General features: G+C 38.8%; 1 protein-coding gene across 2 annotated transcripts in view; it reads right to left on the reverse strand.

Moving 5' to 3' along the window:
• Positions 1-6,460: 6,460 nt before the first annotated feature.
• Osbp2 (oxysterol binding protein 2) overlaps positions 6,461-13,799 on the reverse strand; it is a 187,093-nt gene continuing 179,754 nt past the window's right edge. Inside the window, exons 13-14 of one of the 2 annotated variants that reach the window (XM_046439512.2) lie at positions 7,172-7,410; positions 6,461-6,981 (exon numbers count right to left, since the gene is read on the reverse strand). In XM_046439512.2, the coding sequence (XP_046295468.1) occupies positions 6,839-6,981; positions 7,172-7,410 (382 nt within the window). In that variant the 3' untranslated portion in view covers positions 6,461-6,838. Of the gene's footprint in view, positions 6,985-7,171; positions 7,411-13,799 lie in introns of both variants that reach the window. The other variant, XM_046439511.2, reaches the window with a different exon arrangement.

Below are 13,799 nucleotides of genomic sequence, written 5' to 3' on the forward strand. Positions count from 1 at the left end.
ATATTGTCTATTGTCTTTTTCTCTGTCATATTGGTTTAAATATTAATAGTTTTATAATAGGGCTTTCTACTTTTAAGTAGAGCCAGTTCCATTTTTTTTAACTTCAAGACTATTTTGACTCTTTTTAGTTCTTTGCATTTCTATGGTAAATTTTAGAATCATTAAGCTTCATGAGAAAACCTGTAGGAATTTCGTTATAATTGATTGCATCTGCCAACAAATCATTCTTTCAAACTGTGTAACTCTCCATAAATTTAGATCTTTCTTTAGTGCCTCTCAAAAACTAAGGTTTTCCTTTTAAAGCTTTTTAAAAATGTCTTTGTTAGATATATTTGAGGTACCTGATGATTTGTAATGCTGTTGTAAATATTATTTTAAAATTTCATTTTTGAAAATTTATTGCCATATAGTAAGTTGATTTTTATATATTATCTGTAGATTCTTTTGGATTTTCTATGTCATGTCTGCTGTGAATGACAGTTTTGCCAATTCTCATACTTATTTAAATTTTTTTTTGCCTTATTGCATTGCAGATTATGACTACCAGTCCAAAGTCAAATATAATTTTACTTTACATATTTTGAGATGTAACTAGGTGTGTAAGAGTCTTAGAACTTTATGAATTTTAACTTTTATCATTACAAAGTGGCTCTTCTAGTACTTGATATCTAGCAATTTTTTTTTCTTAACATTCATTTTATTTGTATATTTATGTTTTAGGTATATCCTTTGGTCTTTTACCTGAAATATTAGATTACTAAATTTTATGTAATAATTAATGTATTATTAATTTCTATTATTTACACTATATCCTCATTGCTTTCTCCTTTCTTGCCTTTGTAATTTTCTCCCATACATTCAATGAATTTTCTCTATTATTTAGGAAATTATTTAGTAGTAGTATTCCATTAGTGATCATCATTGTGTGTGTGTGTGTGTGTGTGTGTGTATTTTAACCTGGTGAGCATCCACCACTGAATTATATTTTTATCTTGAGATAGGGCTGCTAAGATGTCTCAGCTGGCCTTGAACTTGGGATCCTCCTGCAGTAGCTACCTGAATAGCTGGGATTACAGGTGTGTGCCATTGCACCCGACTTTCAATATTGTTTTAATAAGTTTCTTGTTAATGTTTTTGTTTTGATTTCTAAAAGATGTCTTGAGTGGGAATACTAAGATTTTTCTCTCCATGGTAGAGATACCATTTCATTGTCAAATTCCCCCTTTTTGAGGAGGTCAGCCTTCAGTCTAACTGAAGCTCTGTGAAGGTCATCTTTTTACTCCTGCTCAACTCTAGTTGCTTTTAAGATTTTATTGTCTCACCAGGAGTGGTGGCGCATGCCTGTAATCTCAGCGGCTCAGGAGGCTGAGGCATGAGGATCTGGAGTTCAGAGCCAGCCTTAGCAATTTAGTGAGGCCCTGAGCAACTCATCAAGACCCTATCTCAAAATAAAAAAATAAAAGTGTTGGAGATGACTCAGTGGTTAAGTTGCCCCTGTGTTCAATTCCTGGTACCAAAAAAAATAAATAAATAAATAAAAATAAAAATAAAAAATCTTATTGTCTCAGTGGTCTTGCAGTTTCACTATGTTGTATTTAGCTGTGGATGTCTTTATATTTACCCTGATTGGAATTCACTGAGCTTAACTCTGCTTATTGATATTTTTTATGAGTTCTTAGAAATTTTTAGCCATTAATTCTTCAAAGGTTGAGTCTTCATTTAAAAAACAAAACTTTTTTTCTCCTTCTGGAATAGGTTAGACATGTGTGGTACCTTCTTAGTTTTGTCCTCCGTATCTCCTATTTTCTCTTTTATGTTTTTCATCTCTTTATGTATTTGTATTACATTCTGGATTTTTTCGCATTAATGCTCTTTTCAGATGTATAATGTTATTTACCAAATTATTTTTAGTGATTTTTTTCTGAAGGTTTTTAAGAATTTATTTCATGCTGCCCTTCTTTTCCTAGAAATATATCAAACGTGCTTATTTTCTATTCTATGTGTAATAATTTCATTGTATGGAGGAGGTTTATGTCTGATTCTTCCATCTATTATTCCTGGTGGCTCATGCTGTTGGGGGGACTCATTTCCTTATGTATTTAGAAATTTTATGCTGTGAGCTTCTCATTTTCCTTGTGGTTCCACATATGGGGTCTTACAGGGTTTGATCCTCCAGAGAGGACTTGTTTGATTCTCTCAGGTGACTGGGGACACTTCCAACTTGGGATCATGTTATATTTTCTGCTGGAGGTTTTAGTGTACTATTCAGATGGTGTATCTTGGCTACAAAATTGAGGATCTACTCCTAACTACAAATTCTCTGGCAATTTTTTTCTGCTCTGCTTAGGAGAACCTTTATTTTAGATTTGCTGTTTTATTGAAGCCATTTGGGGATCCAACTTTATGGGGACTATTTCCTATTAGATGTCCTACCTTGGGAGATCTTTTGAGGCAGTGAAAACATTTAGGCTAACTGGGCCTAATACCGGTAAGATAAAAATATTCCTTAACTCATGGTTGCATTTAATATTTGAAAAATTGAATCCAACATGTCTAGTTTTCTAAAAATGAATATATTCTAGGAACTAGTCCTTGAACTGGTTGATATAGTGATTTATTTATTTTTAATTTTTTTAAATTCTAGATGGACACATATCTTTACTTATTTTTATATGTGCTGAGGCTCGAACCCTGTGCCTCACACATTCTAGGCAAGTGCTCTACTACTGGGTCCCAACCCCAGCCTCATGATTTATAATGGAAAGCTTCCTGATATTGAAGCTTTGTGCATTTGTGCAGTAAACCCAATTCTTGCATGGGTTTACCAACTAGTCAGTCTTTTGAAGTGACTAGGTCCTAGTTGATACTATGTTATTTAGATTTATAAGAATTCTTTCTTGTATGAAATTGAATTTAATCTCGTGTGTGTGTGTGTGTGTATGTATATACATATATTTCTTAAGAATATACCCTATATATTCTTTAGAAAGAATGAAGTGTGTATTTGTTTTAGCACTGTCTTTATTGGGTTGTTGAAGTTATACATGCTGGCTAGCTTTATAAAAATAATGAATCTCTGCTGCTGCTGTTCTCTTTCTGGTGTCTTCTTCCCACCCCACCCCCGTCCCCCGACCCCCCTCTTGTGCCGAGTCCCCGCTCTGAAAATGAGGGAACCTCAGGCCACCTTTCTCTTTACCAATGATTTTTTCATACTCTTACCACAGTCTATCAGGTATAGCAATTTGGTTTTAGAGTTTGGGGGAAATAGAAGTTTCCTGAGTCCTGAGGTTCAGTTCTTCCTCAGTTCCATCTATAAGGCCCCCTCCCACTTGACACTGCAGCCACATTGCCCTCCCCAGGTAGTGCACCTGAGACTTTGCTCTAATTGGCCCTTCTGGAGTGAAATTCATTAGTTTAACAAATATTTATTTAGTGCCTATTATGTATCAAGTACTGAGAAGACTATGATGTATAAGACAGAACAAGATTCCCACTCTCATGAAGCTCATAGTCCACTATGACAATCAACAAACAGGTATAATACATGTTGTGCCAGATGGTAATCAGAATGCAATGGAGAAAAAGAAGGCCGTTTGTGGCTTTCTAGCTTGTTTGGGTATCTGCAGGCCAAGTTCTCATTGTCTCCTTCCCCATACCATGAATTCTTTAAACAAAATTAGAAAAAAAAATAGCCATTTTTTGTGCAATTATTTCTTGGTCAACATTTTAAACTATATTGATAGGATTTTAGTAGGGATTATCTTGAATTTATAGATGTGGGACCAACATGACTGAGTTTGCCTATCTGTGAATATGGCATTGGCATTTTCCCTCTAAACTCAGGTTTTTTCAATCATCTCCATAAAGATCTTTTACACATTTTGAATATTTTTATTGGACTTATCTGAGGTTCTTTATGGCTTATTGTGTAGAACTTTTCCTACTCAGGGGTGGTTGGTGTACAGGGAATCACAGAGTATAGGTCAGTATCATCTCCTTCCGGTCACTCCCTGCTCCGAGCTTTGGATACTTGCTGGGAGCCATTAGCCAAGTAGGTATGACAATTTCCTTGCCAGCGTACCCCATGTTGCTGACATGTTGCAGTGACATTGAATGTAGGTGACCTTGCTCAAGGACCAAGGCAGATTAGGGTGTTCCTGGTTTTAAGATAATCGTGTTTAGGGCGTTCCCAGTTTAGGTTCCAGGTTTAAGGTTTAAGATTATTCCTGCTGGGAATAGGGCGTATCCTGCTGCCTGAGTTCCCCTTGAGTTCTCATGGGATTCAGACAGGATATTTTGGGAGATAGAAGCCCAGTGGAGGTGGATTTGGGCAGAGAACGTGGATTTCCCCAGAACGTGATTGTAGACGGCTGGTGTGAGTTCGGGAATAAAGAGTTGCTATTTGAATCTACAAGCTGTGTGGTGGCTCGTGATTGTGTGCCCAGCCAGACTGCGGCATTTGTGCCCAGCCAGACTGCGGCAGATACTTAACTTTGCCTCAGTGGGCTTTGTCATTCTGGGCCTGCAGCCAGTCCCCCCTCTCCTTCAGGACTCCTTCTACTGCACTTTGGTTTAGGTTCATCCTGGGGTTGTATAACCCCTAACCCCAGCCTATTCTAAGATAGCTGCCCTTCCAGCTCTTCTGCCAGACTCACCAGGGGCTGCTATCTCTCAGATGGGGAAGCAAGGAGCCAGGCAGGGCCAGCTTTGGGTCCATTCTGGATCATTAAGGCAGATGGTGAGAACCCTGACTGATTTCCTGTGGTGCCCTGCCCTTCCCCATCCTCTCACCTGGAAGCACCGGCAATGGAAGATGACCCAATGGACCAGACCACTGGCTGCTCACTCTGCTGGATCTTTTAGGAGCTAGAGATCTGAGTTGCCTGGCAACAAGGGGTAACAGAAGCAGTCCAGGCCACAGTTGTCAAGCAACACAGAACTCACCAGGGCAGGCCTTTCCTCTTGAAGAACTGTGCTGTACTTGGCTTCACTCTAGACAGCTCCAGGAATTGAGAGACAGAAGGGTGCTGCTAGTGGCCCCAGGTGGCTAAAGTACTGCCTTTCTTGGAGGGACTGACCCATGGCTTTGTGGACAGGGCAGTTCCTGGCAGAGATGCAACCCCTCTCCCAGATTAGTGCTGAGTGGTGCCAACTCAGCTCCTGGGCAGCCTTCTGGGCATTGGCCCTGCCCCCAGCAGGCTCCCCACTCTCCCTCTAGACCTACCTCCTGCTGCTTGGTGTTGAGCAGAACAAAGCCCATGTTTTTACCCCCATGCCACCTTGTGGGCTGTCATCTGCCATGTTCATAAGCCTCCTTTTATCTAGCCACAGACAGGGCAGTGGAAAACTCCAAAGCCAGTTTTTTTTTTTCTTTTATTATTATTATCATCGATCAAAAGGTGCTTACAAAGTGTTGAGAAGAGGTACATCCACAGCTCTGAGGGGAGGCCCAAGAGGCTACCCCACCCTGCCTTGCCTCTGGAGTGGACATCATAAGGCATTTCACACGTTGGTGATTTCACTTCTGTTTTTTTTTTTTTGTTGTTGTTGTTTTTATATAAAACCAAAACCAGTCCTGTAGTAGAAAGAAAAACCCCCGCAATGAATTTTCAGGACCAAACTGAAGTGGGGAGGATTGGAATGGGGGGTTCTGAGGTCTGGGACTGAAGTCACAGTGGTCCAGTGCCTCAAGGTTGGCAGAAGCTGCTGGAAGGGATAGGAGGAGAGGGCAGGGCACAGCTGACAGGAAGCCAAACTCAGACAGGTATACCCTGTCTTCATCATTTTTCACTTTTATATACCATAGAAATTTAAGCAAAATAGCTATTATATATATATTTATATATCATATATATAAATTAGGCAAATAAAGAATCAGGGGGAGCAGAGATGGGGCACCCCCTGAGCCATCTGAGGAAGAGTGCCAGGTCTCTCATGCCCAGGTCACCAGCCCATGCTGAATGGGGGTCTGTTCATTATTGCTGATTTGGGGCCTGGTTCTTGGGGGTGGGGAGCACCTATGGGCCCTGCCTTCTAGCCCTTCCTGGCCTCTTTGGTTGTAGGCACTTGCCCCAGCATGGTCAAGGCTAGGCAAGGGGCTGCTGCCCTCAATCCACATGGGGGATACCCTCAATGGCCCCTCTCCCCCATTGTGGGTTGTTGCTCCAGAAAGAGACCCTTTGTGCTCTGCTGGGCCTAGACAGGCCCCTTTCTGCTTGGTCTTTGGGCCCTGGGCTCCTAGTGGGTGGGCATCTCAGATATAAATATTGTGTTTAGCTACAAAATTCTCCCAACTCAAAGGGGTCTGGCTTCCTGATGTCTTTAAAAAGGGAATTCTTGCCTGGACAATTTTGTGGCAAGAAAGCACACTTGGAAAGCTGTCTGCTAAATGCTGTACTAAAAATATTTACTAAACATCATGGCTGGAAAGAAATGTAGATCATTTTTTTTTCTTTTCTAAAAAAGTCAAAAGAGGTTCCCTAGGAAGGGCCAGTACCTCCCTGGATTGGAGGCTGGTGACCTGGGCAGCCATGGCCCCAGCCAGCAGGCCTGAGTTGTGATAACTGGGGACTGGGGTGCCCATAGGGTCCAAGTCCATGGTGAAGGGGCAAGGGTGACTGGGTGCACCTAGGGGCTGGAGAGAACCCCGGTCAGCCCTTCCTCCTTCTAAGGTGAGAGTCCCCCAAAAGTTTTTTTTTTTTTTTTTTTTTTTAAAGAGGGAAAAAAAGGGGGAAGAAGTGCGTGGGTGGGTGGGGATATATTCAGTACTAAATTGAGTGCATTAAAAAAAAAGTGGACCCAGCTGTGCAGGCGCCTATATTTGCTGCAAGGGTGGCGCTCAGAAGATGTTGGGGCACATGTGCCAGTCTTGCCTCTCCTTGGCCTCCCAGTAGCCACCCTTGTATATGCAGGCAGTTTCCCCCGTCAGTGGGTCCAGCCTCTTCTCGAACCACAGCGGCATGTACCCGTCTGACTCCTTCTCTGCTGGGCAGACACAGTGGGCCAGTGGGTGGGTGGCCTGCTCTCCAGAACCCACCGCTTCCCTGCAGGATCCCCACCCTAAGCACCCCTTTTGCCCTCTGGGACACTCCTCCTTCCTTTATCCCAGGCACCCCCTTGCACCCTCCACCTGCTCCCCCCCCGGGGGGGCACCCTCTCAGCCCAGCCTTACCTTCCTCTATTGTGCAGCCTTGGCCATGGCCAGACATACAGGACTCCATTCGCCTGCGCCGCGACAAGCGTTGCTTCTCTTCCAGCCGCTGCTTCTCAGTGTTGGCCTCGTCCCAGCGCCCCTTCTCCATCAGCCGCTGGTCTGGCCGAAGGCGGCTATCCGTGGGCGCTACGCCCTCCTCCAGCTCGTTTAGGGTTAGGGCCAGCTCCGAGAAGTAGTACATGTTTTCTGCGTTTTCCCTGCGGCGGCGTGAGCGGGACCGTGCGCTGTCCCCAGGCCACCTCCATCGCTGGTCCCAAGCCGCCCCCCAGCCCCTCCCGACCCTCCTGTCCCCTCACCTCCTGGCCTGGGCCGACGTTTCCCTGCCCCATTGTTACTTCTGATGAACCTGCCGGACAAAACCCACCAGCTGCATCTAACTCGCCCTTTGCTTCCCGCACTTCGCCTGTGCACCAACCCGCAGCTGCTTTGCTACTTTAGACTTAACTGAGATCAGCATAAAACCGTTACCTAATATCTTCGTTGGTACTGCATTAACATCTGCAGCATAACAACCTTTCTTTTTTGCATGTGATGTTGGTTATATGTGCCTTCTATTTTGAATATCCGTGTCAGAGGTTAGTCAGTTTATTTTTGAAGATCAAACTTTGTTGCTCTCCAGCACCACAAAAACAAACCCAACAAAAACTGTTTTGCTCCTATTTTAGGGTTTTTTGGCCTCTATTTTGCTATTATATTCCTTCAACTTTCCTGGGGTTAATTCTGCTATTGTTGTTTTTAACTTCTTGAGATGGATGCTTAGCTCATTATTTTTCAGCATTTCTTTTTTAATACAATGTGCTACACATTTCATTCCAATTGCTGCCTTAACTGAATCCTACCACTTTTTATTTATTTATTTATTTTTGGTACTGGGGATTGAACCCAGGGGCACTCAACCACTAAGCCACACATCCCCAGCACCCTCCCCCCTTTATTTTATTTAGAGACAGGATCTTACTGAGTTGCTTAAGTTCTGCTAAGTTGCTGAGGCTGGCTTTGGACTCATGATCCTCTTACCTCAGCCTTCAAAGCCACTGGGATTACAGGACTGTGCCACCATGCCCAGCTGAATCCTACCACTTTTGATGTTATTATCATTCAGTTTTCTTTTATGATTTCTATTATATATTTTTGGACCTATGGATAGGTTGGAAACCCCTAGCCTTATTCATATTGGGGGATCAAATCCAAAGCCTTACAAGGCAGGCACTCCACCACTGAAATACCTTCCCCATCCCTATTTAAAATTTTATTTTGAGATAGGGCCTTGGTAAGTTGCCTGGGCTGGACTGGAACTTAAGATCCTTCTGCCTCAGCCTCCCAAGTAGCTGGGATTATAGTGTGTGCCAGCAAATTTCTTAAATTTATAAACACATGGAGACTTTTCTAGTTGTTTTTTCTTGCATAATTGCTTTGGAGTCAGATGATTTACTTGGTATAATTTTTGTCCTTTGAAGTTTTCCTATGGCAAGGTCAATTTTTTTATACATTTATTTATTTATTTATTTTTATGTGGTGCTGAGGATGGAACCCAGGGCCTCACACGTGCTAGGCGAGCACTCTATTGCTGAGCCACAACCTCAGCCCAATATGGTCAATTTTTGAGACTGTTTCAATGCATTTGTTGGGTGCAGTATTCTATAACTGGTAGGTTCTGTTGTTCAAATGTATCCTCCTCAGGTTTTTTCCTATTCCTAAGAGATTGATATTAAAATTTCCCATTTTGATTGCATATCGGTATTTCTCTCTTTATATTTGTACCAGCCAGCTTATGCTATATGTATTTTGAGGTTGTGTTTGGTAGAAGATATTTGGATTTAATACTCATCTTCCTGGTGAACCGAGCTTCATCATTATGAACTCTCTCTTTTATCTCTAGTATTTGTTGTAAAGTTTGTTTTGCGATATGAATATAGCTAAGCAGCTTTTGTTTGGTATTTCTTTTTTTCCTTTTTTTTTTTTTTAGTGATGCTGGGGATGGAACCCAGGGCAAGTGTTCCACCCCTGAGCTATAACATCCCCAGCCATCATTAGTATTTATGTGGACATATCTTTTTTCATCCTGTCAAACCAATCTTTCTTTAGTTTCCAATTTAGATGCTTTTCTTGCAGACTGCATATAGTTGGATTTTTTTGATTTCCAAATCTTACACCTATAATGGGAATATTTAATGTAATTACAGGTTGACTATTCCTTATCCAAAACACTTAGGACTAGAAGTATTTTGGACTTTTTTGGAATTTGGAATATTTGCATGTACATAATAAAATATCTTTGGGGTGAGACCCAGTATAAACACAAAATTTATATTTATTCCGCACTGTACACACAGCCTAATTATATTTATTTTTTATTTTTTAAAAATATTTATTTTTTAGCTGTAGATGGACACAACACAATGCCTTTATTTTTATATGGTGCTGAGGATCAAACCCGGGTCCCGCCCGTGCTAGGCGAGTGCTCTACTGCTGAGCCACAATCCCAGCCCCAGCCTAATTTTATGTAGCATTTTGAGTGTAACTGTATTTCTGTGACCTGTCATATGAAATCAGGTGTGAAATTTTCTACTTGTGATGACTTATTAGTGCTCAAAAACTTTTGAAATTTGGAGCATTTTTGGATTTCAGACTTGGATTAGGTACTAACTTGTGTTGATATGTTGTGTTTAAATCTACTATCTTGTTTTCTCTTTTTGTTGTTTTTGGGACCTCAGGCACACAGGTTTGGATTAGTCATAATCCTTAGTACATGATACTCTCTTTTAGCTCTTACATGGTCTGCTTTTTATTAATCTAATGTTACCACCATAAACAAAAGGTAGGATCCTGACAAAAACCTACATCTAACCATATGGAAAACTCACCAATCCATTCCCTTTTCAGATAGCCATCAGCAAGACTCCTGGGTTCATCAGTCCCCTCCTTTCCTTTTAATAGAATTTTATTGTATCTTTAAGTATTTTTAAGTATCTCTCTGTCTGTGCGCGCGCGCACACACACACACACATATATATATATATATTTTATATATATATATATAATATATATAATATATATATTAGTTTTGAACTGTATAAAAAGAATATATGACATATAATATTTTGGATTTTTATTTACTTAATATTTTAAGAGTTATCTATATTGTTGCATGGTGCTGTGCTTCCTTTGTTTTAACTACTGCATAATATTCTTTCCTGTGAATATATCACGGTTTTTCATTCAATAAATTCCTGGGTTGTTTCCAAGTTTTTTTGCTATTGGATTAGTCGTGTGTGTGTGTGTGTTTCCTGTTGTACATTAACAAGACTTTCTCTTGAGTTTATACCTAGAAGTGGGGTTGCTGGGTTATTACACTTCCTGATTTTTCATCTTTTTTTTTTTTTCCCTTTGGTACTGGGGATTGAACGGAAGGGCATTACAGGTTTGTGTCACTGCACCCAGTGTGATAATTCACCTTCAGGAGGTAAGGCCAAATGGTTTTCCAAAGTGGTTGCACAAATTTATACTCCTATTAGCAATGCATAAGAAATATTGTGGGTCCTCATTTCTTCAACCACTGATAGACTTTTAAAAATTTTACTAATCAAATAAATTTAAAACAGGGCTGGATTGTGGCTCAGAGGTAGAGTGCTCACGTGAGGCACTGGGTTCCATCCTCAGCACCACATAAAGTAAAATAAAGACATTGAGTCCAATAACTAAAAAATAAATTTAAAAAAATATACAACAGTATCTCATTGTGGTGGTTTTGATTTGCATTTCCTCAGTTAGCAATGATGTTGATTGTGGTTTTCATATAATGTCTGGTCATATATGTTTTTTCTATGAAATTCTTGTTCATGACTCTTGCACATTTTGCCTTTGGATTGTTTTTGTTCGACTTGTTGATTAGAAATCTTTTATTTAAAAAGTGTTAATTATGATAAAATTTTCTGTATTTTTGACACTAATCCTTTGTCAGGTGTAGGTATTGTGGCTACCTTCTTCAAATTTATGTTTTGTCTTTTTGCTTTCCTTTTTATTTCTTCTTCTTCTCCTTTTTTTTTTTTTCAGTATTGGGATTAAACCCAGGGCCTCACATATGCTTGACAAGTGTTCTACCACTGAGCTGCATCCTCAGCCCTTTTTTTAAAAGAAATTATTTTGAGACAGGGTCTTGATAAGTTGCTCAGACTGGCCTAGAACTTGGAATCCTCTTGCCTAAGCCTCCTGAGTAACTGGGAATATAGGTGTGCACTATGCCTGGCACCTCACTTTTTAAAAATTGTCTTTTAATGAGTAAAATGCTTCTTAATAAACAAAAATGTTTTATATAGTTGAATGTACCAATGCTTTATTTGTATCTTGTTTAAGATATGTTTTTCTTAAGTTCTAAAAGATATTAATCTTTTTTTTACTTAGAGTATTAACTTATTGTTTAGAAATAAGTCAAACTTAATACTTAACCATAAGGTCATTGTCTAGAGTTGATTTTTGTTATAATGTAAGGGAGGAAATCAGTTAATCTTTTTCCAAATATATAACTGTTTTGTCTCACATCCATATGTGAACAGCCCCATCTTTCCACATGATCTGATATGCCACCTTTTTCATATATCAAAGATACATGTATCCATGGAGTTGTTCTAGGCTCATCATTTCACTCCACTTTAATTTCAAAGTAGGTTTTGATATCTACTATGGTTAAGTACTCTTTGGTCTTCTTCAGAAATGTCTTTGCCCTTTTATTCCTCAATATAAATTTAAAAATTCTAATACCCAGTTCAATGGAGATCCTTATTGGGATTTTATCTACTGATTCTTTAAATCATGACATCTTTATAATACTGAGTCTTTCTATCTATGAATGTTGTATTTTTCTCCATTTATTTAGTTCTCCCTTTGATATTTCTTAGTAAAGTTTTACAATTTTCTCTAGAGGTCTTGAATGTAAGATTTAGTACAAGGTCCTTAATATCCTCTTATATAATTGGTGCCTTAAAGTGCATTTTCTAGTTGTTTGCTCTTAGTATGTAGAACTGAAACTGATTTTTGCATATTAATCTTATGTCTGGGCACATCTATTGAGATGTTAATATGACTAATTTGTGGATCTTCTAATATAAAATCATTCTTGCATATTCTGGATAAATTCAATGATGGTAGATTGTTACTTTTTGTACACTGTTGAATTTTCTAATATCTTGTTTTGGAATTTTGCTTATGTAAGTGAAATAGGGTAGAAATTTTATTTTCCTAATTACTGTCTTTATCTGGTTTGGTATGAAAGTTATTCTGGCCTAAAAGTATAGAGACTATTTTCTCTCCTATGATCTGGAAGACTTTATTTAAAACTGGGTTAACATATTTCTCTTTTCCTTTTTTTATTTTTGGTACTGGGGATTATATACCCAGTCCTTCTTATTTTTTTACTTTGAAATAAGGTCTCACTAAGTTGCTTAGTATCTTGCTAAATTGCTGAGGGTGGCCTTGAACTTGTGACCTCCTGCCTCAGCCTCCCAAGCTGCTGGGGTTATAGGCATTTGACACCATACCCCACTGGTATTTCTTGAAAATTTTGATAGAATTTACCTGTAAAATTATCTGGGTCTGTGTTTTCCTTATAGTAATTAAAAATTACTTCTTTGTTTTCTTTAATTATTATAGGGTCATTGATGCTTTTTATTTCTTCTGGAGTCAATTCTTGTAAGTTATATTTTTCTAAGACTATATCCTAATACTATCTTTATACTTTATACGTCATGAAACCTTTTTCATTAATAATATTAATTTCCATCTTGATTAGTCTTAGCAGTAGGTTTCTCTATTGTTAGTTGTTTTTTTCCTCAAAGAATCAACTTTTGACTTTATCAAGCTTCTTTATGTTTCCTTTTTCTATTTTATTGATTTCTTCTTTTGGGGGGTATATGTGTTGAACTTTACTTACCACAGAAACTCAGAAATGAAAAAGCTACAAATTTAGAAACTGTTTAAGGCAATGTATTAGTTTTGAAGTATTACCTTTGTAATACTTCAGTATATATCCAGTTTTGAAATCTTGGCTGTCTTCAGTTCTAGATATTTAAAATTGCTATTCTAATTTTCTATTTTAATTATGGGCTATTTAGCAACTTAAAAATTGTTTCTAAATATGTGAGGATTTTATCATTGTATTTGTAATGTCTAATTGACTTATGATAGATATGATAGATTGTAGTTTGTCAAGGCTTTCTGTAGGGTTTAGTACATGATTGATTTTTGTATACAGTTCCATATGTCCTTAAAAAAAGTATATTCTCTGATTGCTGCATCTATAAGCCTGTGAATGATCCTGTTGTTTTGATCCCCTTCATATTCTTCCTTTTTAAATTTTAACTTGACCTATCAACAAGTGAGAGGGGTATATTGGAATCTCCCAATCTCCCACTATGGTGATGGATTTATCAATTTCTCTTGGGTATCATGATGCAAATTTTTGAGGCTGCTTTTTTATATGCATAATGTTTGAAACTTGGAACTTAATAAATTTACCCCCTTTTCCTTCCTTAATAATGTTTTCACCTTCAAGTCTATTTTAGCTGATGTTAATATAGCTATTATAACTTTT

Source organism: Marmota monax, unplaced genomic scaffold (genome assembly GCF_021218885.2).
Source record: "Marmota monax isolate L192 unplaced genomic scaffold, Marmota_monax_Labrador192_F-V1.1 WCK01_AAM20220418_F8-fsc00253, whole genome shotgun sequence".
NCBI classification, from domain to species: domain Eukaryota; kingdom Metazoa; phylum Chordata; class Mammalia; order Rodentia; family Sciuridae; genus Marmota; species Marmota monax.